At 26.8% G+C, this 27,616-nt stretch overlaps 4 protein-coding genes and 1 long non-coding RNA gene across 8 annotated transcripts; 2 read left to right on the forward strand and 3 right to left on the reverse strand.

The window, feature by feature from the left end:
* Positions 1–1,532: 1,532 nt before the first annotated feature.
* LOC112693447 lies at positions 1,533–4,707 on the reverse strand. Of its 3 annotated transcripts, none has more exons than XR_003149476.1 (3): positions 4,543–4,707; positions 2,163–2,411; positions 1,533–2,096 (listed from the first exon to the last, which is right to left on the reverse strand). It is a non-coding gene; the product is annotated as an uncharacterized LOC112693447 (long non-coding RNA). The 3 variants fall into 3 exon arrangements; XR_003149477.1 differs by having other exon boundaries at positions 2,163–2,611; XR_003149475.1 differs by lacking the exon at positions 4,543–4,707 and having other exon boundaries at positions 2,163–2,893.
* Positions 4,708–4,756: 49 nt separating this feature from the next.
* LOC112693492 (40S ribosomal protein S27-like) lies at positions 4,757–6,498 on the reverse strand. Its single transcript, XM_025568586.1, has 4 exons — positions 6,304–6,498; positions 5,487–5,595; positions 5,315–5,425; positions 4,757–4,856 (listed from the first exon to the last, which is right to left on the reverse strand). Exons 1-4 carry the CDS (start codon positions 6,307–6,309, stop codon positions 4,831–4,833), a joined length of 252 nt encoding a protein of 83 aa, XP_025424371.1. The 5' UTR covers positions 6,310–6,498; the 3' UTR covers positions 4,757–4,830.
* Positions 6,499–6,878: 380 nt separating this feature from the next.
* Positions 6,879–11,218, forward strand: LOC112693491 (40S ribosomal protein S8). The gene is made up of 6 exons (XM_025568585.1): positions 6,879–6,992; positions 7,188–7,294; positions 8,122–8,221; positions 8,281–8,456; positions 10,053–10,182; positions 11,032–11,218. The coding sequence occupies exons 1-6, from the start codon at positions 6,989–6,991 to the stop codon at positions 11,139–11,141; spliced, it is 627 nt and encodes a 208-aa protein (XP_025424370.1). The 5' UTR covers positions 6,879–6,988; the 3' UTR covers positions 11,142–11,218.
* LOC112693489 lies at positions 11,205–25,138 on the reverse strand. Of its 2 annotated transcripts, none has more exons than XM_025568583.1 (8): positions 24,867–25,138; positions 21,194–21,321; positions 20,390–20,575; positions 18,905–20,327; positions 18,600–18,814; positions 16,752–16,937; positions 14,952–15,081; positions 11,205–11,458 (listed from the first exon to the last, which is right to left on the reverse strand). In XM_025568583.1, exons 1-8 carry the CDS (start codon positions 24,910–24,912, stop codon positions 11,316–11,318), a joined length of 2,457 nt encoding a protein of 818 aa, XP_025424368.1. In that variant the 5' UTR covers positions 24,913–25,138; the 3' UTR covers positions 11,205–11,315. The 2 variants fall into 2 exon arrangements, with proteins under 2 accessions (XP_025424368.1, XP_025424367.1); XM_025568582.1 differs by having other exon boundaries at positions 14,937–15,081.
* A 99-nt stretch (positions 25,139–25,237) lies between these two features.
* Positions 25,238–27,283, forward strand: LOC112693490 (heparan-sulfate 6-O-sulfotransferase 1). Its single transcript, XM_025568584.1, has 6 exons — positions 25,238–25,689; positions 25,752–26,106; positions 26,178–26,393; positions 26,501–26,648; positions 26,707–26,888; positions 26,955–27,283. Exons 1-6 carry the CDS (start codon positions 25,440–25,442, stop codon positions 27,094–27,096), a joined length of 1,293 nt encoding a protein of 430 aa, XP_025424369.1. The 5' UTR covers positions 25,238–25,439; the 3' UTR covers positions 27,097–27,283.
* The last annotated feature ends 333 nt before the right edge of the window (positions 27,284–27,616 follow it).

Raw genomic sequence — 27,616 nt, forward strand, 5'->3', positions numbered from 1 at the left:
TATATATATATATATATATATATATATATATATATATATATATATATTAATATTTTAAAAGATAACCATGTAAATAAAATGTATATTTAAAGGTTTTTATTTTTTTAATTTATATACCTAATCTAATCTAACCTAACCCCTATACAGGACTAGTAATAAATTATTATTTATTATGTGAGCTGATTTGGAAATTTTTTTAATAAACCCATTAAACAATGATAAAACTATAAATTACAAATAATATTTTTTTGATGTTGCATGATTTAGGTACTGATATTGCTATATGATATAAAAATAATACTATTTGTTAAATTATTAATTTAAGATGATTATAATTTAAAAATTAAATAATCATGTAAAGTAAAATGGTCGCATATACTGTACATCAGATGTCATATTAGATTTTGTAGGTTGGGGGCCCACCTTTGTGTATTGGATTCTGGCCGTGGATACAGAATGTTATGTATAAAGAATTTTAACTATAAAGAAAAATAAATATGGTAGTGAATGGTCTCTTGATGCACAATATCATAGTATTTTTCAAGCACTTTGGCACCACTGCTGTATTTAAGATAAAAATTCAAAAAAAATGTTCACTATTAGGGTTCGGATGTTATAAGAGTCAAAAAGGCAAAATATGCATGAAAAAATGTGAAATATGCAAAAAAAATATTTATTTATTTATTAAAAGTTAATTAGTAAATTTTAAAAGCCTACAATTAAAAATATTGTATTATTGAAAACTATAATATGGCGCATAATCGGTTGGAGTTTTTATTGAACCAGGGGCGTATACAAGGGAGAATGTGGGGAACGGGCCAGTTTAAGGGGGTGGCTTAGATGGCATAAGTCCCCCCTCTTGGGACTAAGCTATCTATTTTACAAAGCAAAGTATTATTATAGGTATATTAAAAATTATATTAAAATATCGTCAATTGATGGTCATTGATGAATATGGTACCTATTATATATATATTTTTTTTATAAATAAATAGCTCACTTTTGTAGTTGATTCCAATGCAATTTTTAACTAGTTAACTAGGCGACAAAATGTCGCCTAATGATTATACTCTGTCGACAATATTTTGAAAGATAGGGCGAAATAATGCGAAACAAACGTGTTAGACTATAATCGTACTATGGTATTACATTGACTATTTTGAGAAAAACATTTTTTTGTCGCCCAGTGAAAATTCCTTATAAAATACACTAGTTAATTATATGTATTTACCTATATTTTAAAATGGTTTCAGATCAAAATTGATACCAATAATTTAACTATTTAAACTTTGTCATTATTGTGAAAAAAATTACTTACATACGAGGGACTCAAAAACATATTCTGTAATTTAAAATTTTATATAGATTTAAAAAACCAACTAACTAAATTCTTAAGCCTCCATTAGCCTCTCCCTTGGTTAGTGATAAAACCCGTCCCTGATGTGGGGGTCAGATCCCCCCCCATAGGTCTTTTTAAAATTGTATAAAATAGTGTTCTTAATGTAAGGAAATTATAAGGAAACAAAAAAATATTGCAAGGATTTATTGTAAATTATTATTTTGACACAATCAATTTATATGTTACATACAAAGTCCGGAATTGTACAAGTTCATTATACAATTCGCAATGTGTACAATAATCACTGTACAAATTGCGAAATGTATACAATCATTGTACAAATCACAACATTTAAAAACATATTATATAAATTACAATTTTTCGTATAAAAAAAATATTATACAACTACATATTACTAAAATCAAATATTATTATTTATTACATATACTCTATCATTATTTATTTTTATAATCAAGTGATTTATGACAGCGTGAGTTGCATATTACTTTACATAGGTATACATTTATTATTATAGCGTTTACGTGTACAAAAACATTTAAAAAAACCTTGTCCTTCAAACATTGATTCTTTTATATTTGCAGCTCTTAGAGAAATTTTATCAGTAGGTATATCATTTATATTTAATATATTTACCCCATCACAAGATGAAAATTGGTTACGACTACAAGTTGTACAATAATGCCATTTTTAGTACCAATTTTATACAAGTCGCCCGTTGTTACTTCCATTATAACACCTAATAAATGAAAGTACATCACTTACTATTATGATTATTATTTATAAATATAAAATAATGTATTACCTATGATATTTTTCGAATTTCCTTTACTTCTATTTTCATCTGGTACAGGTAACGTTACATTTGTACCGATTGAAACGATTGGTTACTTCAAGATACTATCAGTTTTCATTCGTTTTGCTTGGTGATGTTAACTTACAGCTAGCTTTTTATTTATTTTATCTTGAAAAATTGTAATTTCTTCTAATACTGATTCACTTGTAATTGAGGTCTGCTCTAAAATATTATTTTCACTTGCAGTTGAGACCTGATCTAAAATATTATCTTCACTTACTTCTGTTTCGATTGATTCAAAATTAATTAGCTCTAATGAAGAAATTGCTTGCTCTAAATCATTCTCAGAATCTAATGTTTTGAGCAATGGCGTTATTTGTGGGATGCAAGGGTGTGCAAATACATCCCATGAATTTATTTTAACACATTTTTTGTGTAGATCATTTCATAAAATTAAACTATAAAAAAAATAACAATAATTTTGTATTTTTTTTTGATTTGTCACAATATTTTGTTGATCATCAATATAACATGAACTAGTTCATCGAAACGTCTAATGATCGAATAAAATTAATTTTGATCAGTTTTATTATCTAGTTCAGCGGTTTCCAAATTTTTTTTTCAACGGTACCTTTCTTTGGACCCAATTTACCTACGGTACCCTGCTGTGAACTTCAGAACAAAAAAAAAAACCTATTGATAACCAATTTTATTAATTTTATTAAAATTTAACTTAATTATAAATGAATGCATTTTTAAACTTAAAAAATAAATAAATAAAAATTATTGTTATTATGATTATAATTATTACATAAAATTATTATAAGGTTAAAATGAGAGTATCCGAATATACAATAGAAAATATTACATTATTCGCTATGAAGTTTTTACGAAAACCATAAGAAAAAACAATTTTATACATTTTAAACTATTTGTTATGAACTGTATGTAGACCGCGGTGCCCTTAGAAAATAGTCATGGTGCCCCTAGAGCACCGCGATGCACAGTTTGGGAATCGCTGATCTAATTTATTATTGAACAATTTGTTGTGGTGATCCATATAATTTTGTGTTAAAATAAAATAAAAATCATTTTTGTAACAAAATTATTGTTATTTGTTTTATAGTATAATTTCTATGAAATGATCTACATTTACACAAAAAAGCTGTTGAAAAAAATTCATGGGATGACTCGACCATGCGAGCAACTGGTACCTATTACTTTAGATTACTTTATGTTGCGCATAGATTAGGGTGACCATATTAAGAAAATAAAAGAACGGGACAGCTGTTACTTCCCCCCCAAATAAAAAACCTCATCCTCAAAAATTCACACATATGCACACAAATCTCGCGAGTTAAAGTCAAAGTCTCTGTCATATCATAAACAATTATTTTCTTTTTACTTTACCCTTTTTTAGTAAAATAACCTAAATAATAAAATATTTTCTTTTAATTATTATTAAATTGGCAATTTTATAGTTTGTCGGCATCAGGACCTGATTCTCGTTCCACAAAAATTTTTATCTATTATTTCTAACTTTGGTTTCACATTTTAAACATACGAGTAAAACTGTTTTAAATTTTTTCATACATAGATATTTTATTTACAAGCTTTTATTACTTATATAATAAATAATATGGCAATAACGGGATTAAAACGGGATAAATAAAGTTCCATTCAAAGTTCAGGGGCGGACTGAGAATACTTCCGCCCAGGCAGAGAAAGATATGACCGGCCTAAAATTTCTTTATACAATTGCTGTTCAACCGATGAAAATTTTCATTTTTTTTTTTTTTTTTTATACCTCTGTACCTATTTAATTTTTATTTTAACAATTTCTAAAATTCATTAAATTCATTAAGTTATAGAATTTTTTCTAATTTTTTATATTTCTATTATACTATACTATTAAAAGAATATATTCAGATATTTCTGTTGTACTGCGGTGCAAATAGAATAACATAAAAATACTTTATACATTCGAGCACAAGACTAAAACGATGTCTAAATTTCATTATTCAAAAACTTCTTACTTTCTGCTCGTTTTGCAAGGACTGACAAACAAATTTCCATGTTAGAGTTTAAAATATGTAAATACTAAGTAATTATTAAATTAAAATTTTTAATAGTTTGTTTTAAAACATAATGTAGGTAACTAAATTATTAGAATTTAATTTTTTCAACAAGTAGGTTTGAGTTGCAAATATAGGCACAACTAATTTCCTAAGCAATTTTTTCAGTATATAAATAAATAGGTACTATATAGGTACATTTAACAATTAAAATTATTTAATAATAATATGTAATTATGTAGGTATGCACCTATGTAACTAATTTTAATTAATTTATCTATGATTGAATTATGTAAAAACATAGGTAAACTCACTTCTTGATCATTATTGAAATGTTCATCTACATATAATCACTGGTTCTTTAACTATTTCATTTATATTACTGTTTATATGGTCCTAAAGAAAATGTTGTATTAAAAATATAAATAAGTTACCCACCAGCACCTTCCCCATAAATACGCCACTGTTTATTTGTATTTAAAATCAGATATACTTAGTTTGTAAAATTAATAAATCATATAAACATGATTTTAATAAAATAAAATTGTATTTATTGACGGATCAATATTTTGGAACATTATTTTGAATCAATGAAGAATTTCTTAATGCTTTTTTCTGTATGAACATCCTGTAAAAAATACATAACTAAATTAATCATCATTCATCAGTAATATTTCATAATTTAAAAATTAAAATTGTGGCACATTAATTAAAACAGAAGCAGTAAGAAATTATAAACTTAATATTATCTTTATAAATAAATAATATTTAAATTTAAAATGTTCATTTCAATTTATACAAATTAGCTGTAAAAAAAAACAAATCTACACTCAAATTAAGATAAAACCACTAAACAATTGATTGCTAAAAAAAATTTAAAGCAGAATTTGCCCATTATTGGTCAAATCAGTAAAATATGCTTTTTTGAATAAACCCTTTATTATTTTACACTGAGATGTACTAATAAAAAGTACACTTTTAATATAAAATAGAAAATTCATATTTTCTACTTCTAGTTCATACATTGGTTATTAAATATTTTGTAAATGTACTACATATATAATAATAATAGTATAATTAATTTACCATCAGATAGTTTTCCTTTGCCTCCAGTAGGCCTGCAAAGTACTATTAGACAACCATCACATGTAACTTTTTTATGAACATGACTAAAGACAGTTTTTATCTTGTAACAGCCTAAAAAAATAAAATATAAGCTACTAGAATTTGTTATAACAATTTATGTAAAAAATATTACCAGGACACTTGATATCCATAAAATATGAATTAGGACGTGGTACAAGCCGCTTTAGTTTATGGCACCGTAAATCATCATTTGCAGATGGATGAAGTATACTTTTAGCTAACTAAATAATTATTAATTGTTACTATTTTTACATTTAAGTATAAAAATAGATCACATTAAATAGATTATTCAATATTGATATTATATATTATGTTGACAACAGTGGTTTTATATATAAGGGAAATGAAGTAGTGTAGTAAGCGTTTAACAGGATTTTATTTTATTTTTATGTAGATTTGATTGATAATAAACAATTATTTCTTTTAACTAATAGTTAACATTGTTTTAAATAGTTGAACTCAATAAGGTATATATATTCTATATTATTGTACAGGAAATTGTTCATTATAAGTAGATACATCGGTACAAATTACATTTAAAGATTTATTATATCATATCTAAAGTTCAAATAATCAATTTGTTAATATAATCATCATATAGTAAATTAAAAAAATAAAAATATAACAATAAAAAAATTATAATAATAAAAAAATCATATGATCAATTTTAAAAATAGCAAGATTCACAGTTCATATCTAGTCTATCAATTTTCTCTTTTGACAAAAACAAAATACCTTCATACATATATATTTTTTTTTAATAAAATATATTGAATATAATAGGTTGACTGTCAATATTTAAATAAAATTAAATATAAAAATATAATAAAATAATCAATAGCACGAATTACAATTTTTTTAGTTGCAGTTCAATTCTTTATGTTTGTTTCAAAAAGTAAAGTTTTTATAGTTTCGAGGGCTATACTTACAGGCATTTTAAATCAAAACATAAAAAAAATAGAATTTTCTAAATAGAAACTCACAACCCCAGAGTCCGGGGAATGTGAATACGATGGGAGCACACAATTTCCACAAAAAAAAACTAGATACAATCTATTTATCTAAATCCACAAGTAAAATGTGTGGAATATGTATCACCATGATAAAAGATAATGTCCAGGTGTATAATTATTGTTATTTTAGTGGTGTGATAAGATATTGAAATTGCCAATAGATATTGTCTTTTCCATTTCGGAATATTATGCCTATTTGGCAGAATGAATCCACACTATCCGACCTTAAACTATTACAAGTCTAATGGATATTTAAGAAAGAGAAGAAAATTTTACCGACTTCGAGAAATTTTATGTTTTTAGGATTCACATGTCAACGGGTCAACAATTTCACATGAAACTTTTGAAGTTTTGAAAAGTTTAGCATTACAACGGAATATTATTCGCCGAAATTGGTATTGGCATATTGAAATCACGCCACGGTAATATTGGTAACAATGGTTATACTCTATCGAACCGTTCGCCCCCCACTCTGAAAACGCGTGCGGACATAACCTAAATGTACTAATAGACGTCGTCGTCCATAGTTTGTTTATATTTCACGGGGCTGCGTTCCTTTCTTTTCATTTTTCTAACGTCACATTCACGTTAGAGACACAAGATGGGTGAGTAATTTTTTATCTGTTTACATCCTGCTCGCCAGTTATTATTTATATCCGAATTATTTATGTTCCGTTTGTGCCGTGTCGACCAATTCGATTTCTACGCAATACGCAGCGATTCGATCGCCGATTTTCGGCATACTGGCTCGAACACTTAGGCGACCCGTTTTTAAAATGTGTCTACGTTTTTGTTTTAAGGTATATCGCGTGATACCTGGCATAAGCGTAGGAAGACCGGAGGAAAGCGCAAGCCACTCCGCAAGAAGAGGAAGTATGAGTTAGGACGCCCGGCCGCCAACACCAAGGTATGACATTTTTGTATTAATACCGATAAAATATTTGTTGGTATATTACATTAATCCGTTTGATAAAGGAGTTTAAATAAATAATAATAAATCGTAGTGATTCATGAATAATAGGTTGTATGTTAGGATTTTCTAGAAATCAGCTCTGTGTACCAATTCATATTGACTGTTATCGCAGCTGAGGTATTACATTTATTTAATTTGTATATTTGATTGTTACTAGTCAAATAGCATTAAAGTCTAAAGACTGAATATTTTTATGAAGATATTTATATTTTATCACCTTCAATGTTCTGATTTTATTTGTTTTACAACTTCTTAATTCTTACAATCATGAATTACCTAGCAAATGCACTTATGATGAGACATATAACTGAATATTGAATGACGATATTTACTATTTTCACCTCTAACGTCCTGATGTGCTTTATTCATATCATTACTGAGTTATTTTTTCTATAATTAAGTTGGTTTTACATTATAAATGTTTTTACTAAGGAATATTATTATAAGTTATGTCTATTTATGATGAGATATGATGTCTATCTGAAGATTATTGTGATTATTTTAATCAATCCGCTTATTAATATCCTGAAATAGATTAACTTTATTTGATTGTTTTTATTATGTTAGTTAATTACTAAGTTAAAGCTATTTTAAAAATAATATATCTGTTTACATTCTTTAGAAATGAAACTATTAAAAGAATGATTAGTAAAATTATCAGCTATGTTTGTAATTGGTTTCTTTGTTCTTAAAAAATTTTGTTTTAAGATTTTAATAATATATATTTGTACATTATAATTATCTTTTTAAAAAACTTTTAGCTTGGTGCTCGTCGTGTTCACATTGTTCGAACCCGAGGAGGTAACAAAAAATACAGAGCATTAAGATTGGATCAAGGAAATTTCTCATGGGGTTCAGAAGGTACAATAATTTATTTATTTAATAAGTCACTTTAATATTATATTATTTATTTTATTAAGGAATTTCTGCTAAAACTCGTATCATTGATGTTATCTACAATGCGTCTAACAATGAGTTGGTCCGAACGAAAACTTTGGTGAAGAATGCTATTGTAGTAATTGATGCTACCCCATTCCGTCAATGGTATGAAGGTCATTATGCTTTACCTATTGGCCGAAGAAAGACAACAAAATTAGTATGTGTATATATATATTTTCTTATTATTTAAAAATTGTATTGATATTTTTTCTATACTTAAATAACATTTCTCTATGATGAACCTTCATTATTGATAGGAATTGCCGTCTGATATGTTGATGACCGTGTACTATCTGAGAGTAATGTAATAATAATGTAACAAACAATTATATTTGTTTGTAAAAACTGAGTGAATCAATAACAAATGATGAGTAATATTTCGGTTCCTGATTTGTCATATGAAGACATAATGTATTCCGCAGCGCTCTGATGTTAATTTCTTTCATATATAAACAATTATACCCTGCAATGATGAACCTTACTGATAGGAATTGCCGTCTGATCATTGATGACCATGCACTATCTGAGAGCAGAAGAAATTTAAAATAAATTAAATCGTTTGACTTTAAAGGTATATAAATACCTAATTACACTTTATTTAATGTTTATAAATTAAAAAATTATTTGAATGATGAGTAATATTTCGGTTCCTGATTTGTCATATGAAGACATAATTTATTCCGCAGCGCTCTGATGTTAATTTCTTTCATACATAAACAATTATATCCTGCAATGATGAACCTTATTGATAGGAATTGCCATCTGATTATTGATGACCATGTACTATCTGAGGGCAGAAAAAATTTAAAATAAACTAAATCATTTAACTTTAAAAGTTTGTTGTACCTAATTACTTTTTCCAAAACTAATAAATAATAAAAAAGCTGAAAAATGAAAACATAATTTGAATGATAAGTAATATTTTGGTTCCTAATTATTTCTCTTGATGAAATTATTTATTCCGCAGCACTCTAATTTAACTAAATTAATTTTATTATAATCTGCTATATGTAGCTTTACTAAAATTTGTCTTGCTTTTTTTTAATGTTGGTGAATCATTTTTATCAATAAGTGATAAAGATCTAATATCCTGTATGTTATAATTAGAGCCCAGATTTATATGCATTTGCATGTTTGTACTAAGTTTATGCACGTCTATGGAGGTTTGAAATGTCCACAATTCATATCACCAAATTTTATATTACATATTTTGCATATTTCGAGAGTTAATGTATATTTGTTCATAAATACATTTAACATGCAAATTTAATGTGTTTTTAATAAATTAACTATTTTAATTAACAGTAAATTTTGTAATCTTCTCGAATAGAGTATGAATTGATATAATTGGAATTAAGTTTCAAAAATATTTTAAAATATTTGTATTTTTTTTTAAGTTTTCTATTCGTTTTTTGGCAGTAGGTAACTTAAAATTATCGTAACATATTTATTTTTTGATTTTTTTTTTTTTTTCGTTTTTTTGTTTCCTAAAAGTTATAGATTAATTTAAATGATTTAAAATATGAATTAGTGAATATTATCATTTTTTTCTTTTTTTTTAATAATAAAATAGAATTTTATTTGGCATAAAAGTGGATTTCAAAAAAATAAATCACATTTTATAAAGTGTAACATAATGCATATATCTGTATATTTAGCTAATTTTTCTTTGCATATTTTCATCATATTTGACACTTTTTAAATGCATATAAATCTAGTCTCTAGTTATAATAATTATTTTGTATATTCATAGACTGATGCTGAGGATGCTGTATTAAATAAGAAGCGATCAACAAAGGCAGAGGTTAAATACAAGAAGAGACAAAAGTTCGCCAAAGTTGAACCTGCAATTGATGAACAGTTCCAAACATCACGTCTCTTGGGTGAGTAGAATTTAGTTGGTTTTATTTGAAAGTAGTATTTTATTAACGCCATGATGATATTTAATTTTAATTTTAGTGATATTGAATTATAGATATTAATCGTTCTGATTAATATTTGTCAATCAAATGAACATTTATTGTCATAGTTACACTGAGCGTTTTTTTTTTTTTTTTTTTTTTTTAATGTATTTATACTTTTTAGGTAATTTAATAAATCTGTGTTCAAATTCTATGACAGGTTGTTTTTTAAATGGGAGATAATATCTATCCCATTACATGATATTTTACATAATTACCCTGAATTTTTATTTGATACATTATTTTTCATTCCTTTATATAAATAATTTGGAAAAATTAATTATTTTAATATTCAGCAATATTATGATGTTTAAGAAATCTCGTTAATATGATATTCATATGAAATGTATATCTTAATTTTCTGAATATTGCTATTATATTAATTAGCTATACCAGCAGTCGCCAACCGATGGTCCATGAGAAAATTTAAATGGTCCCCAGAAAAATTTGACATTAGGTATTTACAGAATCTTTTTGTAGTTATTTCCCAAAAAAAAAGACCCTGGACATGGTATTATATAGATAATAGATCCATTTTAGCAAACAATAAAAATAACAAGTTAAATATAAACGAGTAAAATACTTTATCGATTTATTTTACGGTATTTATGTAAAAAGTTATTTTAAGCTAAAAGTGGTCCGTAGAATTTAGAGTATGTATTAAGTGGTCCATGAGGTCCAAAAGTTAGCGACCGCTGAGCTATACCTATAAACTTGTTATAACAAAACCCTCTACTTATTCATTATTATTTTTTTTTTTTTTTTTTTTAGCATGCTTGGCTAGCAGACCTGGTCAATGTGGACGTGCTGATGGTTACATCTTAGAAGGCAAAGAATTGGAATTTTACCATAGGAAAATCAAGGCCAAAAAGGGCAAATAAATAAAAGTTATTTTGTCATTATGTCATTAACATTGTTCTTCTGACATTATTAAATAACAAATGTTTTTTGACAACTAGTTTTTACATGTTTTATTTTTTTCTATACAGTTCAGTTAAAAAAAAATTATGTAATCAATCTAAAACTATGTATCTGTTTTACATAATTTCCAATTATCAGTTCCAAATGGGTGATGCTAATGGATCAGTCATAACTCCAGCGATAAGACTGACTTTAGTATGTATGTCCATCACAAAGTAAGCAAATGGTCTTGACACTACAAATTCCTGTTTCACATACATTCGTTGTATTTCATAAACTGAAAAATATTGAGAAAAAAAAATTAAAACTTAAGTAATAATTTTGTGATAAAATTTCTAATAAAAATCTATGGTAGATTATTAAAAGAACAAGGATTTTTTATTATACCCATAATGAAGCATTAGATATCTTAAGTTTCAAATCTATATAGTTCAAATATAATGTTTTTTGAATAATAGTGAATTTTTCATATATTTATTTCTTTGTTCTTGTAAATTTTATTATTTTCAAATTGTAAAATTCCTAGTCAACAATTTCAAGTTAATTTCTTAAGGTATTGTCCTAGGCACAGCCAGTCGCTGATGTCAGCCTGTTCTACACTAGCGGCTGGCTGCTGTGGCTCATCAAAATAGTGTGGTTTTAGTACTCGTACTATGAGATCTATTCTAAGTAGTATTCAATATGGTCAATATGTAAATCGTTAACTACAATATAATTGTGCAGCTTTTATTGGAGGAGGATGACATTATTTTCCTACTTAAATCCATAAAAATTGACTTATATAAAATCATCCAAATGAATGTTTTTTTAAAAAATTTTAAATGATATTTATTAAATAATAAAATGTGAGTTTTTTTTTTTGGATCATTCGTCAACAGTTCAATTATTTATTATCCTTAGTAAAGTTTGAACTAAATACATGATTTGTCCATGATATTTATAATATGTAGTATATTACAGTTAAAATAGAAATAGCAAGTCAGTGGTGATTATCGCTGAACACTGCTTTCGACTGAGAAGAGCCGCGGATCGCAGCTGCCCATTCGTAATCACTCATTGGACGCCAGTCCATAGGAATCGCGTAAAATCAGTATAGCCGCGATAGATGCGATGGTTAACTTCGCCTTGGACACGTCTTACCTTAAATATTCAATTATATAGTCTCATAATTCAATTTGTGTATTAGAACTACGAAATTATAACAATAAAATTTAAATACTAATTGTTTTAAATCAATAGTAATTCAGCGTATCGGACACGGATTAATTTTACATTTTTTGCCTATAATAAATGTTTCTAGTTAACTAATAGGTTAAAATAAATATATTTAGCACCTAATAACTATAAATAAACAACTTAGTTATCGGTTGGAGAATTTATAAATAGAAGGTTATTTTTTCACGAAAATTTATTGATTACTTCTTATTTATAAAATTTCTAATTGCATTTCCTCTTCTGTATATACCGTGTAATATATTTGTCATTTATCAATATTCAGAATTTGAATTTTTTGATCTTTTATCGTGCATAATTGGAACTAAGGACATTTTTTGCTTGACGAATTAATACTTACAAAAATATATACATATGTGTCAATGTTGACCAATAGGAATTTGTGGACAATCTGTATTTATAATCTAAACTCGATGACCCTAAATGACCGACGTAAGGTTGCAAAAAAAAAAAAAAAAAAAATGTACAAATCGAAAACACTGACGTACCGCTGTTGTACATATTTGTACACAAGGTTTTGTTAAAAACATTAATAATAGAGTAAAAACGAAGTTTAATATTTTAAATCTGAAAAGCCGAAAACTTTGTTTACAAAAACTATTTTCCTATTCAAATGACACCATGTGTACATTTATTTCATTTATTCTTTAACAAGTAGGTGACAGAGCCGTAACTAGGGTGAGGCAAGCGAGGCACTTGCTTTGGGCACCTAATGCTGGCGCGAGCATAAGTATTAAATAATTAACTTATTTTAAGAAATATTATTTCTTGTTTTACTAGAACCCTATTTACAATTTTCAGATTTTTCCTAATCGTATTATACATATTAAAAGCTGTGAGTGTGACAACCCTACAACCGGGGCGCATTGCTTCGGTTCTGCCTCAAGATAAAAAATGGCTCGGTACGGCTCCGGTAGGTTCTGGTTCGTCTATTTCTACGTATATAAATGTATGATAGATACACAATGGTGCAACTATAGTGAGAACTACAATTTGAAAATCGAACAAAAAAAATCACATATCAATGAGAAGTTTTTCATTCTAGTTAATTTACAAGATAAGTTCTAATTCATTATTCATAAAATCAAAATCTTCAATTCACTTCGTTTGAGGATTTAATCGTAATTTAACTTCAAAATGTTAAACCCATGAGAAATAATTGAATTGCGAACGATTTTTAAAGATTAAATATGATGTGATAAGCTGTTATCTTTATGAACCAGTTGGGTGTAACACAAATTCTAGAAAGGGTAGGATTTCAAGTAGAGGATTTTCTTTACAGCCGTGAAAAGAATTGTTGTTTGGGGCCAAATATTGTAGATACACGAAACAGCGAATGACGTAATCTAATGTAAGTGTACCGATTAAACTCTAATTGTGTTTCTTTAAGTAGTAAAAAAAAATCGATCCGATCTATTGCTCAAGATCAATTGCAAATATATGCATGTTGCACGCATGTGAGGACAATATGTGTTTACTTCGTTTCGGTTAAGCGATCAACCGAGAAGAAAATATTGTGAATAGACACACTGCGCCGGATGTAGATACAATATAATAATCGTGTTGCTGTACTACGCCTACGAATACAACCGTGTACACCGGCAGTGCGTGTAATGTGTAGGTAATTGTTAATATTTTATAATAATCATAAAATACTCGGCTATAAGTGCACCACGCATTATAATAGGTATACTACGTGAGTCCCCTTTATCTTAAGTTTTTTATTTAAAAATCATATAAATTATTTATGTTTGATAATTGAAATGATTGGATTGACCGTTTATCACTTCGTCGTTGTATACCCATTTCCTGTGTAATATAATAGCTGTATAAATTGATAAATACTAAAAATAATTGATATTTATTAGGATAAAATATCTGTAAAAGATAAAAAATTATTTTATGATTTATTGATTAAAAAAAAGCGTATTAAAAAACTTACCAGTTTCTAAAATTGATTTTACGCAATATTTGATTGTTTATAATGTATTATATTATTTCCCCTTCATACTTTGGTTTATAAATAGGTGTGTGAGTAAAGTATACTGTATAGATACCCGGTGGTCTGCGTAGAATCGCGCAAATACTTAATACCTAGTCATTCACCTATATAACGTTATATATAAAAATAGCGTCACTGCCGAAGGACGAAAGCGATTAGCCGTGAAGAGTTTTTTCGGCAATTTCCTACTGCCGCGGATACCACCGCGTCCACGAATCCGATTTTAAACGGACGACGACGGTGGATAAATACGATTTTCCACGGTCACCAGTGCTCGTTCTCACCCGTGTACACAGTACCATAATATATATACATTTATTATATAAGTATGTCACCGACATTGTCGTTTTCGCACGGGTAAATACATAATTATTATATGTAAAGTCCGTTTATCAAAGAATCTCAGTAAATACGTTTAAGTAGGTACTAATTTAAGACTATTAAGTACATAAATTGTGTACAAGCTTGCAATAATACCTCATCTGACGTATATAATAATATAATAACTACCACACCTCACCCTTTACAAACATACCCGGTGGCGTGTTATACTTTTGGACCGTTACGGACACAACTTGTTGCACCGAGTTGACGAAAAGCCTTGCATCTGGTGACATGAACGAAAGGTCCGCTCTATACCTGTAGAACACGTCTCGGATACCGACCTGTAAACCGAAAAAATATAATTATTGTAATTGTAACATATTTTACAATGTTAACTGAGTGGTTAAATAATATAAGTAAGATTTTATGACACAATGTCCAGTGGTAAGGTCGGCCAAAATTGCACAAATCAAAATGTTTGGTAATAGACAAGAAAATGGAAGAGAGTGACTTGAAAATTTAGAATAGGGGATATGTATATATATATATGTATGTAAACTCATATGATACCCGTCATCAATAGGTTAAAATGGATCAAACATGTCAAGAAAGATGATACAAAGGCAGTAAAAATTATTAGGATAATGAAACATAAAATAAAAGAGGAAGATTGAAAAAAAGATAGGTAGTTTAAATGTAATGACTAACAATTGGTATGTGGGCAGGACCATGGGCGCCCGTAGGAAATTTATCAAAGGGGGGCATAATTAAGACAAAAACTATAAAGTATAATAAAAAATGTATTCTTAGCAAACAATAAAATATTTCAGAATTATATACGATTTAGTCGTTATTAAATAAAAACTGAAATCTTCGCAATTATTCAATTGCAAACCTTGATATTAACTGTTCAATTAATTTTTTCCAGGGGGCAAATCCCCCGTCTTGCCCCGCCCCCTATGGGAACCTATGTGCAGGGCACAGATGATATTAAAGATAAAGAGGATAAAAGTATATAAATAAACATGAATGATTAATGTAGATATAAGTGGTACTAACAAATAAAATACATTTAACCTTTTTTGATTGGATCGAGTAAGGAATTGGTGATTTTACGTGTATGAAATTTAAAGCACTTAAATTGCTCCTAAACTTTGGAGAAAATTTTAAATGAACTTTTATTGTAAAGTTAAAATATTAAAATTATATTAATTCTAGCTTAATTCACATGCAAAGGAAGATTATAGTTCTATAATGCGAATCTGTATCTTGTTTTTTTAAATTTTTAATGATTTCGTCTTGAAATGTATACTACTAATAAGAAATCTTTTGTATATGAACATAACTAATGAATATTTTTTATTTGGAAAGAAAATCATAAAATTATTATTTCCTTATGATTTAATGCTCATATACAAATTAAAATTCACTATAAATTATAAAACATGTTAATCATAAATACTTTGACTAATAGAATGTCATCCTAAAATCTTGTTAGATTTCGCCTAAGATACAAACAAGCATGTAACCAGATTAAGACTGAAAAAACAGTGCTATTAGTCGACTTTGATATATTATTAACTGTACGTCTTTGATTCTTCCCTATAAGCTGTGGACGTTATGCTTAAAAATGAAAATTGTTATTTACAATTAAAGTTAGTTATTACAGTTTTTATATTTTCATCTCAGAGTAGGAAAACCATAATATCTTCGTCATCCGAACTATGAGAACGTATGTAATTACGATGATTAAACTGGTATGGGTCTTTGACGCTATTATGCCCTTGAACCTCTACAGTTAAGGAAGATGCTAGTAGTAGATTCACTAAATTGCACGGTCTGCTTGTCCGAATAATGAATGTACCATAATCGTACGTTTTCCTTTTATGTATTTGTATTACCACACTTATACATACACACTTATATAAATATACATAAGTTATTTGTATATGTATTTTTTGATTACAAAAAACAAGTGAGTTTTTATAACAATCTCGAGGCGGTCAATCACCTGTTGTAAAGCTGAAGTTAAATCTACTTTGGCTGTGTATTTAAATGTCGGTATGGTTGCGTGAATGGCAGTTGGTCTCAGAGAATTGTGTATGTTGCGTAAAGATATCGATGGTAACAGAAGTAGCAGCTCCGATAGACCATCTGGATGATTTGGCATCAATATCATCAGGGTATACTTTGGGTCCTAAAATGAACAAAAAAAAAACCGTTAACCAATAAAATAATAAATGATCCTATGTACTTATGCACATATGTATTATGTATTTACTTAAATAATATATGAATATTATGCACCTACTTTTAGGACGTTTAAAACTAACTTTCAATTTTTTTCTTGACAAATTATTATTGTAATTCTTAAGTACTACTAGTACCCTCTGATAATAACAATTATATCTAGCCTATTTATTCTTGCGTAACAATTATGACAGGAGATTACAAGATTAATTTGACCGTATGTATAATAAACTCCACACAATTACACATGTTATTATGTCTTATTTACCACGTATAAATTTCATATTTTCTTTGCAATCAAATAATTATATTTTTATGTATACATAATATAAGCCAATAAAATATCATTGAGTATTGACTCAATACATCACATAAATGACATTGAAATAAGTAGTTATTACAATTTACAAGCTAAAAGTTATTCTAAAATCTAAATTAAATAAATTAACTTTTTGATTACTAAAATAATTTCAACCCTTTTTAGTTTTTTTAGTAACATAAGCATAAACTAAACTTCTAAAAATTATTTTTGTGGTTTTTAACAAATTTTTAAATTTTTAAAAAAATTTTTTATACTTAAATGATAATTTTATTTTCAAAGATATTTTTACAATCTGTTATTTAAAACAATAAATAAGTAGGTTACAAGTATATAATTTACAGTACATGATTGATGTGTGGAGGAAATTGTTCACTAACAACACCTTAAAATGTTTATTTAGTTTTTTATTTTAGCTTTTAGATATCAATCAAATCTTTATACCAATACCTTTTTAGACGACGATTAACATTTCTAAGGAAAGATATGGAAGGCTTATTGCGGATGAAAGGATTCGAGTATTCGAGTGGCACTTTTATTATGCGTGAAAACGGTTATAATATGTTTTTGCCCATTCTTTTGTGGTGGGTATTTTAGGGTCTTTATGATTAAAATATTCATTTGTAATAAACTAGGGAGCTTTTTTTATACCATTAGTCTGAAACTAATTAATTTGAAGGCTTGAATAGGAAGTATATTACATGGTTTTACAGGACCCCAAATCTGTAGGCCATATAATTACCATAAGTCAAATTATAGCTTTATAAATAAAAACTTTTAATTAGATATACATTTTAGATTTAAGATTTGAATTTTGCAACTAATGTTTACTTTTGCTTTCAGATCTAAATATCTAACAATCATTGAATATCGGGAAATAAATATTCAATTTTTATCTATGATAGAAATATAAATTAAAACTCAATATGAAATACAGTTAATATGATAACGTAATAAATATAAACTATAAAAACAGTATGTATATTATTCAATTTAAATTAAATAATATATTATACGTTGAAGAATTTAATATTTAATGCTTAGAACTAGTTTACACATTTAATATTTGTGAAATATGCATAACATTTTTATAAATTAAATTATAATTTCATAGTTAATTTACAAAATATTTAAATTCAAGAAATATTAGGAAATATTATTTATAAACTATAATATTTTACTCTGCAAAATCTTATTTTTAATCAATTATTTAAAACAACGTATTAAATAAATATGTGTTAACAGGACCACAAAAATGAATTACATTTTTATATTTAAATTAATACTTACGTCTAAGGGAATTTCGATAACTTGTGACTTTAACTCGAAAATAAATGCAAACGGCAATACAGCTGTATATGTGAAAAATGGGATACGTTGGTAGCCAGAATTGAACAAATTAGTAGACTCGAATGGATTTGATGACCTGTCCATCCAACCAGATGGATATGGATATGTCTTGTATTTATTGAACCATTGATTGTAATGTTCGTTGCGTCCTTGATCTAAAAATGTTGACAAATAAAAAGAATGAACAATGTTCATAATATGTATTGGATTAACATGTAATACGTATTATATATTTTTAAATTTACACTGTTCCAAATGTCTTCTTCTACGTTTCTTTGGTTCTCTAAGCCTAATTGAAATACCAGAATGTTTTGGATACTCGGTTAAAATTCTATCAGGCTTGATAATAGTTATTTTCCTCGTCTGATTACAGTTGGTTTGAAGATCTTCTTTTCTTATAGAGAATTCAACGTTGAAAGTAGGCAAATCATCATTTGATTCTAAATATCTTGCACTTTTCTTTTCTAAAGATGCTATATGATAGTGTTGATTAGATTCCGCTTCTTTTATAATTTCGTTTTCAATCGTGTTGTTTGAGCTCATAGTCGTGAATGGACTTTCTGTTGCAGCCGTTGAAGGTATTCGATTTTTATCATAATCAGTTGGTATGTCATTATTCAATTCAGATTTCGTTAATGGCATTATTTGATCAGTAATTGTTGAAATACTTTCAGTTATTTCATATTTTTCTGTCTCTATTTCATTGGTTGTTGACATCATGGACTCCGTCGAGTTTTCTTTTTGAATATTTCTATCGTTCATTGTGTTTGAATCTTTCAGTTCATTTTCAATGGTGGTTTTCATCGTACTTTCTGTATATGCAATAGTACTATCAGAATTTATTTTTACGGTTGCAACGTAATTATTTAATAAAACAGTATCATCTTTTGCATTTAAATCGTCTACATTTGAAGTATTGGGTGTATCAGTTGTGCTCTCGTATGACCGCGTAGTAAAAATGTCCGTAGGACTAGTACGAGATTCACTATTATTGTATATTGTATCAATAACTTTATCCATTTGTGAATCCTTTGTATTACTAGTGTAATCCACATTAAATTGTGTCACCGTGGCTGCTGCTTGCATCATGGTATCATCTGAAATGATTGGTGTTGTACTCATAACAAGTTTTTCAGTCGCTGTTGATTCGTTTGGTTTTGTATCTGTCACATTAATTTCATAAGTCGATTTGGGTTCTTGTTTATCGGTTAAAACTGTACTCTCCACTTGATTAGTTGTCGATTCGATTGGCCTTATATATGGTTGTGTTTCAATATCAACAACCATCGTGACTGTTTGGGAATTCATCGGTAAATTAGTGTTGGTATCGATATTAGATATAGTGAAACTTGCATCGCCTAGGTAAGTTACTTTTGCGGGAGTTTTGGTTGCTACCGTTGACGTGTTACTAGCTGATCCAGTTGTGGTATTTAATGCAATTTTAATGGTTTGACTAGTTGGAGTCATTTCTGTAACTACAGTACCATGTGTAGTGACAGATATAGGTTGCATCGTTGTTGACGGGTTTTCAGGACAAGAATCGACCAAGAAACTATTAGGATCATCAAAACCATATAGTCTTAGTACTCGTTTGAACTGTGGCCTGAGACATACTTCCTCCCTGCTCATTGTTAAGCCGTTTAAAAAGCCATCACTTTTAAAATATGTCTAGAATAATATTGAAACTTTTTTTACTTAAAAAACATTAAAAATAATATATAACTATTTACTTTAAGGTAACGATTTAAATCCCGAACTCCAATTCTGACAGCAAGGATTTCCCAAGGCAAATTAAGAGATTGTTTTATTTGTAATGCAGAATATCCACTAGATCCCTCATAAAGAAGAACTGATACTGCCATTAAACCAAATGGAGAAAACGCAATATTTCCTATGGCACCACCAGCAGCTATTACCTAAAATATAGTTTACTATACTGAAATAATGATGGAGAATATTTGATAGTTTTATCAACAAATTTGGATTTTTTTAGATAAAATTATACTTGATTCAATTGTACCACTTTATACATAAATATAAACATCTATAGATACGACAGATATTAATACATCATATATCCTTAAACGTGGTATCTAAATATAAATAGTTATGGCAATGGTAATAGTAACGAAGTTTTCTTTGTTATCCATCACTTAAAAAAAATTAAGTTAAAAGATAAGCGTATTTAAAATTAAAATTGTTTCAATTACATATATAGTGTTATACTAAACTATAAACATAAATTTGACCATCATAAATATAGGTATCTATAATAAGATAATATACACATCGCGTTGTTATTTGTGAAATATATACGTATAAATGGTACCTATTATTAAATATAAATTTAGCCTTGAATTCAATTTAAATATGTATATTTTTAAAATTGATATTGTTTGGATTCTTCTCTAGGAGTAAAAATACTTTTATATAATTTAAAGGAAATGATGATATTTATTTTTTTTATTATTCGTTTCGGCCAGGCTAGTGAACCGTCACGGTTTTCAAAACATAAGTATTACATTGTTACATACCCGCAAGACACAAACTCCAAGGTCGTTGGTTAAATCTGCCATTGCATCCAATGGTCGAGGACTTAAAGGTCTCTTCTGGTAAAATGAGTATTGATTGTATTCTTCTTGTAAATGGGAACCAATTGTACCTGTTCATTTAATATACAACAAATAAGTTTCAATTATAAATTATTCCATTTTGTCTTTTAATAAGGTTTCAATCGTAAGTAATCATATTTTGTTAGTGCTCGTACAGTGTCGTAACTACTACATGTGCCGGCTTTAAAATGGGCCTTAAAATGTTTGTATTAGGAGTCTTGGATTCCGCAAATATTATACATATTATATTTACACGGTTCCGCATGATTTTAAATGCAGCGTTGTACTATCGTTAAAACCTGAACTGTGAGGTAATTGAATATATTGTTTTTATAAAATTTTCTATATTCCTAAGGTATATTTAAGCTGATTAAAGAATGATGAAGGACCTCTAAAATGTTCTTGCACCTCGGCCTCAAAATTGTAATTGCGGCACTGAATTCGTAAAATACATATAAATTTAATACATTATAATTATAATGTCTTAAGACATGTTTTTAGTCTAAAATATATTTATAGTATCACAGCTCGGAACAACAGATAATTTTTTGTTACATGGAAATATGATGAAACATGGTAAGAATGTGTGGAAAAAAATTGGTAAAATAAATAAGTGTATATATCTTAAACATAATAAAAAACATAAAATAACGAATAATATTAAATAACTAAAACCATATTTAGAATTTTACGGACTGACTATTTAAAGTCATATTTAGTGAAGGTTTCTTAATTTATTTTTTCTGTCGTAATTTCATTAGTTTTAATTCACTTTTTACTGGATATCGATTGTCATTAAAATACATTAAATGTGATTAAATATTGATGATTATGGTAATAAAACTGTTCTGATTTTTTAATAAAATTTCCAATCCATATTCCTAATTTTTATATAAAATCTAAAAATGTATTCCATCCTAATACAGAAGTGATTAATTATGCTAGTAAAATCCCCTACAGTAAAATTATGAAAACCATTAACGAATTACAGATTGATTTTTTCATATCATCAGATTTTAATTTATTTAAAATATGCAATCATTTCATGCTTGTTAATTCATAATTATGTTCAAATATTTTTTTAGTAATTATATATATTTTTAATTGATTTTCATTAAATTTTTTACGAAAAATTGATATTCTTATCCTGTTTAAACCTAAATAAATAAATAATATATCTCTAATCACTAAATTAAAAATATAATTCTTAACTTCTTTCCGTACATTATACATGTTAAATAAATGTAAAATGATCATAATTATAATAATAATAATTATAAATGTAATAAAGATATTTATAATTTGCATGAAAACAAAGAAACGTTTTGAAAACTTTTTAGAAATATATTCAAAACGAAATTTATACGAAAAACATACAATTAACAATATTTTACGAGTACCTTTATTTTATATGCAATACGAGAAGTCATTATACTATACATGCTCCACCACAACACTGATTATTTTAATAATTTTTAATAATTGTCCAAAATTTAAATTAAACCATTCAAACTTATGCAAGTTCTAAGTACATATGTAGACATATAGTGCATAACATATATTCATCATTATTAAAACTCAAATGATCTTATAGTGATGAACTCGTATCATCATTTATTAAACAATGTATATGTACTTACAGCTAAATGGTTAATAATTACTGCCTTCAATCAGTATAAACGTCATTTTGCGTCAAACTATGCTTAATACATTTTTTGTTTGTGTTTAATTGCATTGTGTGTTGTGATTGCATAGTATTCAGTAGTATATTTCATAGTAAAAAAGAAATCATCTTAATGGTATGTTATTTACGTTATTTATTGTTGCATTATATTTTATATTAATTTTACTATAAATAAGTTTACATTTATGATATATATTTATATATATATAAAGTAAAATGGTTTTAAATAATTAAATATAATAATTACTACATTGTTTTTAAACTCTACCCATTATAAAATTATTACTCATTAATAGATTTTATGTTCAAACTTAAAATTAATTAATTCTCTTTTTAAATGTATTTATGATTACAAAATAATATTATTAATATTAATCATTATATCATGATATTATCATTACATAAATATAAACTTCACCACTCGTAGTTCCAATAAGTTAAACTTGGTAAATACCCATTAGGTACACAAAACATAAATATGTCAAATAAATTATTTCTTTAATATACTTATTTTTTTCTTATTTTTTATATTTTATTTAATTTTTTTTTTTTTTTAATGTATTACGTATTTTTTCCAAATTTTTAAAATATTTGGATTTATTAAAAATTGCTTTATTGATTTGTATACTGTTATGGCTAAAATTAATATATAATACCAATAATAATAAAGTATATAATATATATATAAAAAGTATATAATATATAATAAGTATAAAATTATTTAGGACGGTCATAAGACCAAAAACATATTGAAGGTTTGCTGAATTTACTTTAAAAAATACTTGCATAAATAATCATATTATTAAATTTGAAATCTAAATTGAGTAATGGGTAAATATTAAATTCTTAGTCTCCGTTAATAGTTATCATTATTTAGTATAAATACGTCTAGTAGTAATTTACAAAGTATAAAGAGCATTATAAATTGCAAATATTTTTATACATATTAATTAATTTTTATTACACGTATTTTAAAATACATAGAAACCTAATATTTGAAGATTATACGTTTAATACTTATAAAGATTTTATCATTTTGTTTTCTTAATGTGACAAGTTTTTTCATTACTATTATTATTAATAAATAATAATTAAGAGATCTTTAATTTTAAAATACTTCATAAAAAAATTTAATTCATTAATAACATTGTTATCATGAACATTTTTTTTTTTGATAATTGATGAGAAATTAATAGTATTTTATTTATTATTAGTAAAAGTATATAATTTAAGCTCCACCGTTTTATGAAAAAAATACCTTTTGTAATGTTTACAGTCACTTACCGGATTCGATAAATTACCAAAATTCGTTTTAGGTACTTAGCGTCTGATTGTTGTCTGTTTAATTAGAATAATGATACCAATACATATTATACATACATAATTTAAAAATATATATTTATACTCTTATAAACATTTCTAATTAATTTGTTTTTTACATTATTTCTGGTAAAAGTGAATAGTTTTGAAGAAATAAAATATTTATCTACAAAATATAAAAACTTTAAATCTTCAAACTGTTGTTAACATAATCTATTTAAATTTTGAAATAATGAAAAATGTGATTGAAAATTTAAAATTCCGAGGATATGGCAATATCAGAAAACATATATTAGGATTTAAGTATATATATTAGATTTAAGTAAGTAAGGTAAAGCCGTCAAATGTTATTTCAAATATTGTTGTGTTAATAGAGAATATTTAATAAATAATTAATTATAATATGATAAAAGTAATATAAAAAAGTATCTTTTCCGCATCATAGTACTAGTATACATAAATACAATAGTAAATTATTATTATATATACAATCAGCCCAACAGATTAATAATTTGAAAAATATATTGTTATTAATATAGTTAGTAATATTCAAAACCGTTTCATTATTTTAATAATTCTCAAATTACTTACGGTAACTCTGTATCAGTAATAATGGAATTATCCATACTATCTTCATTGCGCAAATGAAAATTTAAACAATATTAAATGATTAAACAATTTTCAGTTAGCTGGTGCATCAATAACCGTGAATTTCATATAAAAGTGATATCTATTAAAATCTCTAAAATTTAAACAAAACATTTAACTAGACAAGTGGCACGAATCGCAATATTTTTGCTGAGCGTTGTACTGATGTAGTAACGAACGGCGAGCTACTACATTCAAAATGTCAATGCAAATTGCGCTCAAACACAAACCCAATACGGGATAAGCAGTGCAAGAAACGTTAAAACTAATCACACTGTTGAGTTATCATTTAAGTGATAACAGTTGAATAGATGAACACAATTATTATGTTTTTTAAAGATGTAAATATTTGAATTTTTACACAATAAATACTGATGAAACATCATCTATTATTCCTCATTTCGTAGATATGTATGGGATACATTTGGAATTTTTGGACAAGATGTTTGTCAGCAATTGCCTTTAGTTCTATCCCGATAAAATCCATATGACTGACTATGAAATGATATGTAAGAAATGGGATACACCAACATAGTAGAGCAGTCAGACTGCGAACGATTGATGAAAGATATCCAAATGAGAAGAAAAATAGACCATCGTATCACGCTGAGAAAACTGGTTATGTTCTGTGCGTTGTTGACATTATTTGGTATTATTTACTTTGGATATATTTGTTCAGACAATCGTTGTTCATTGTCCTACAACCCTAAACCAACAATTTATTCAGAATGGAATGTAATGAATCTTCTTTCAACCAATATGTCTGGTAGGTATACTAATTCTTTTTTTTTTTCTTTCTCACTTTAATTAATACAACTTTTATTTTAGACCTTAAAAGTTCCAAAAATACAGGTACAGGAGTAAGTTACAATGACATGCAGAACGAAAACCAATTACGTTTTGATATGAATGCACATGACGTGATGGTGTTTCTGCATGTACAAAAAACTGGTGGTACTTCATTTGGTCGTCATCTTGTCCAAGATCTAGACTTGCAACGTCCTTGTACATGCCAAAGAAAGAGGAAATTATGCTATTGTTTTAGACCTAGTCGAAATGAAAATTGGCTCTTTAGTCGATATTCTACAGGATGGAAGTGTGGACTCCATGCAGATTTCACTGAATTGAATGGATGTGTTGACTCAGAACTTGATAAAAATGAAGGAAAATCTATCAAAAGAAGGTAATTAAATACTAAATAATAGTTATGAATAATCATTTATACCTAATCAATCTACAAATATAAATGTTTAGATACTTCTATCTTACTTTATTGAGGGATCCAGTTAGCCGTTACCTATCAGAATACAAACATGTACAAAGAGGTGCAACATGGAGAATGTCAAGACATTGGTGTGGGGGTCGCACTGCATCACTTGAAGAGTTACCATTATGTTATAATGGTACATTTTGGACCGATGTAACATTGAATTCATTTGCAGATTGTCCTTATAATTTAGCTGCTAATAGGTAATTTAGTTACCTATATTATTACTTATTGTTTAGATGATTTTAATGAAAATAAAACATGAACATTAAAAAATGTTCTTGGAAATATATATATATATATATTTTAGACAAACAAGAATGTTGGCAGATCTATCTTTGATTGGTTGTTATAACTCATCTTATATGAATCAAGAAGAACGAGATAGAGTTATGCTAGCAAGTGCTAAAAGAAATTTACTGTCAATTGCATTTTTTGGACTTACTGAGTTTCAAAAAGTAAATATTTAAAAAAAAAATATTTATATTCATTACTATTATAGAATTATTTTTTCAGTTAAATCAGTACATATTTGAAGAGACATTTAATTTAAGATTTGCAGTCACGTTTACACAACACAATACCACTCTTTCTGCTGTTTATAAAAATTTATTAAATTATGAAGAGTTAGAAAAAGTAAAAAGAATAAATGCATTAGACATTGAATTATACGAATTTGCAAAGCATCACTTATTTCGGTATTGTATTAGTTAATAGTTCTTAACTTATGCCATCATTTTTTTTATACATTTTTTCCATAACAGACGTTTTGAAAAATTAAGAACCAAAAACTCAAATTTCAAAGAACGATGGGCACATCTAGGCCAGTTACCAAGCCAAACTGCATTTGACTGGGAAAAAGAAGTAGAGACTGAAGCTGCTGACAATGAGGTAAACTATACGTAGCATTAACATTATTTATTAAATGAAAATAAATGAAAAAAAAACTGATCTCTTTATTATTGGAAAGTATGGTATGTATATTAAATATGTTACAAAATACTTATTGGTTAACAGGACTTATTTTTAATAGATATATATTCTGTTAATATCTATAATTTGTAGGATTTAAAATGTTAGTTATTGAGGCATATTATTTTGTAAATATTATTAGTTATTAATCATAATAATCATAATGATAGGGTATTATTAATATTTTAACTATAAATGAGCTTTGAGTTCTATTTTTAGCCATAATTTCAAATATTAATGAAAATAAATTAAAATCCATCTGCCTGAATATAAATTACACCAATTATTATTATTCCAAGCTCTACTTTTATATGATATATCACAATGAATCACCCTATTCTACATATTTCCATAGTCACTCAACATTTTAGGTATGTATGTACTAATTGTTGAATAGTTTAAATGATCATAAACAAATACCATTTTTTACCAATTGCGTTATAGAAACATCAAA

This window comes from Sipha flava, unplaced genomic scaffold (genome assembly GCF_003268045.1).
Source record: "Sipha flava isolate LNK unplaced genomic scaffold, YSA_version1 87_pilon_pilon, whole genome shotgun sequence".
In the NCBI taxonomy this organism is placed as follows: Eukaryota; Metazoa; Arthropoda; class Insecta; order Hemiptera; family Aphididae; genus Sipha; species Sipha flava.

Bases quoted from the DNA above. Each gene is read 5' to 3' on its own strand.
- LOC112693492 (XM_025568586.1), bottom strand. The intron at 5,426-5,486 runs GTAATATTTTTT...TTATTTTTTTAG, and splicing joins TATGGATATCAAGTGTCCTG to GCTGTTACAAGATAAAAACT. The intron at 4,857-5,314 runs GTAAATTAATTA...TATTTTTTACAG, and splicing joins CAAAGGAAAACTATCTGATG to GATGTTCATACAGAAAAAAG.
- LOC112693491 (XM_025568585.1), top strand. The intron at 7,295-8,121 runs GTATGACATTTT...AAAAACTTTTAG, and splicing joins GCCCGGCCGCCAACACCAAG to CTTGGTGCTCGTCGTGTTCA. The intron at 8,222-8,280 runs GTACAATAATTT...TATTTTATTAAG, and splicing joins TTTCTCATGGGGTTCAGAAG to GAATTTCTGCTAAAACTCGT.
- LOC112693489 (XM_025568582.1), bottom strand. From the start codon at position 24,912: ATGAAGATAGTATGGATAATTCCATTATTACTGATACAGAGTTACC. The intron at 16,938-18,599 runs GTAAGTATTAAT...TGTTCATTTTAG, and splicing joins TTATCGAAATTCCCTTAGAC to GACCCAAAGTATACCCTGAT. The intron at 15,082-16,751 runs GTGATTGACCGC...TTCGGTTTACAG, and splicing joins TAACTTCAGCTTTACAACAG to GTCGGTATCCGAGACGTGTT.
- LOC112693490 (XM_025568584.1), top strand. From the start codon at position 25,440: ATGGGATACACCAACATAGTAGAGCAGTCAGACTGCGAACGATTGATG. The intron at 26,107-26,177 runs GTAATTAAATAC...ATAAATGTTTAG, and splicing joins GGAAAATCTATCAAAAGAAG to ATACTTCTATCTTACTTTAT. The intron at 26,889-26,954 runs GTATTGTATTAG...TTTCCATAACAG, and splicing joins GCAAAGCATCACTTATTTCG to ACGTTTTGAAAAATTAAGAA.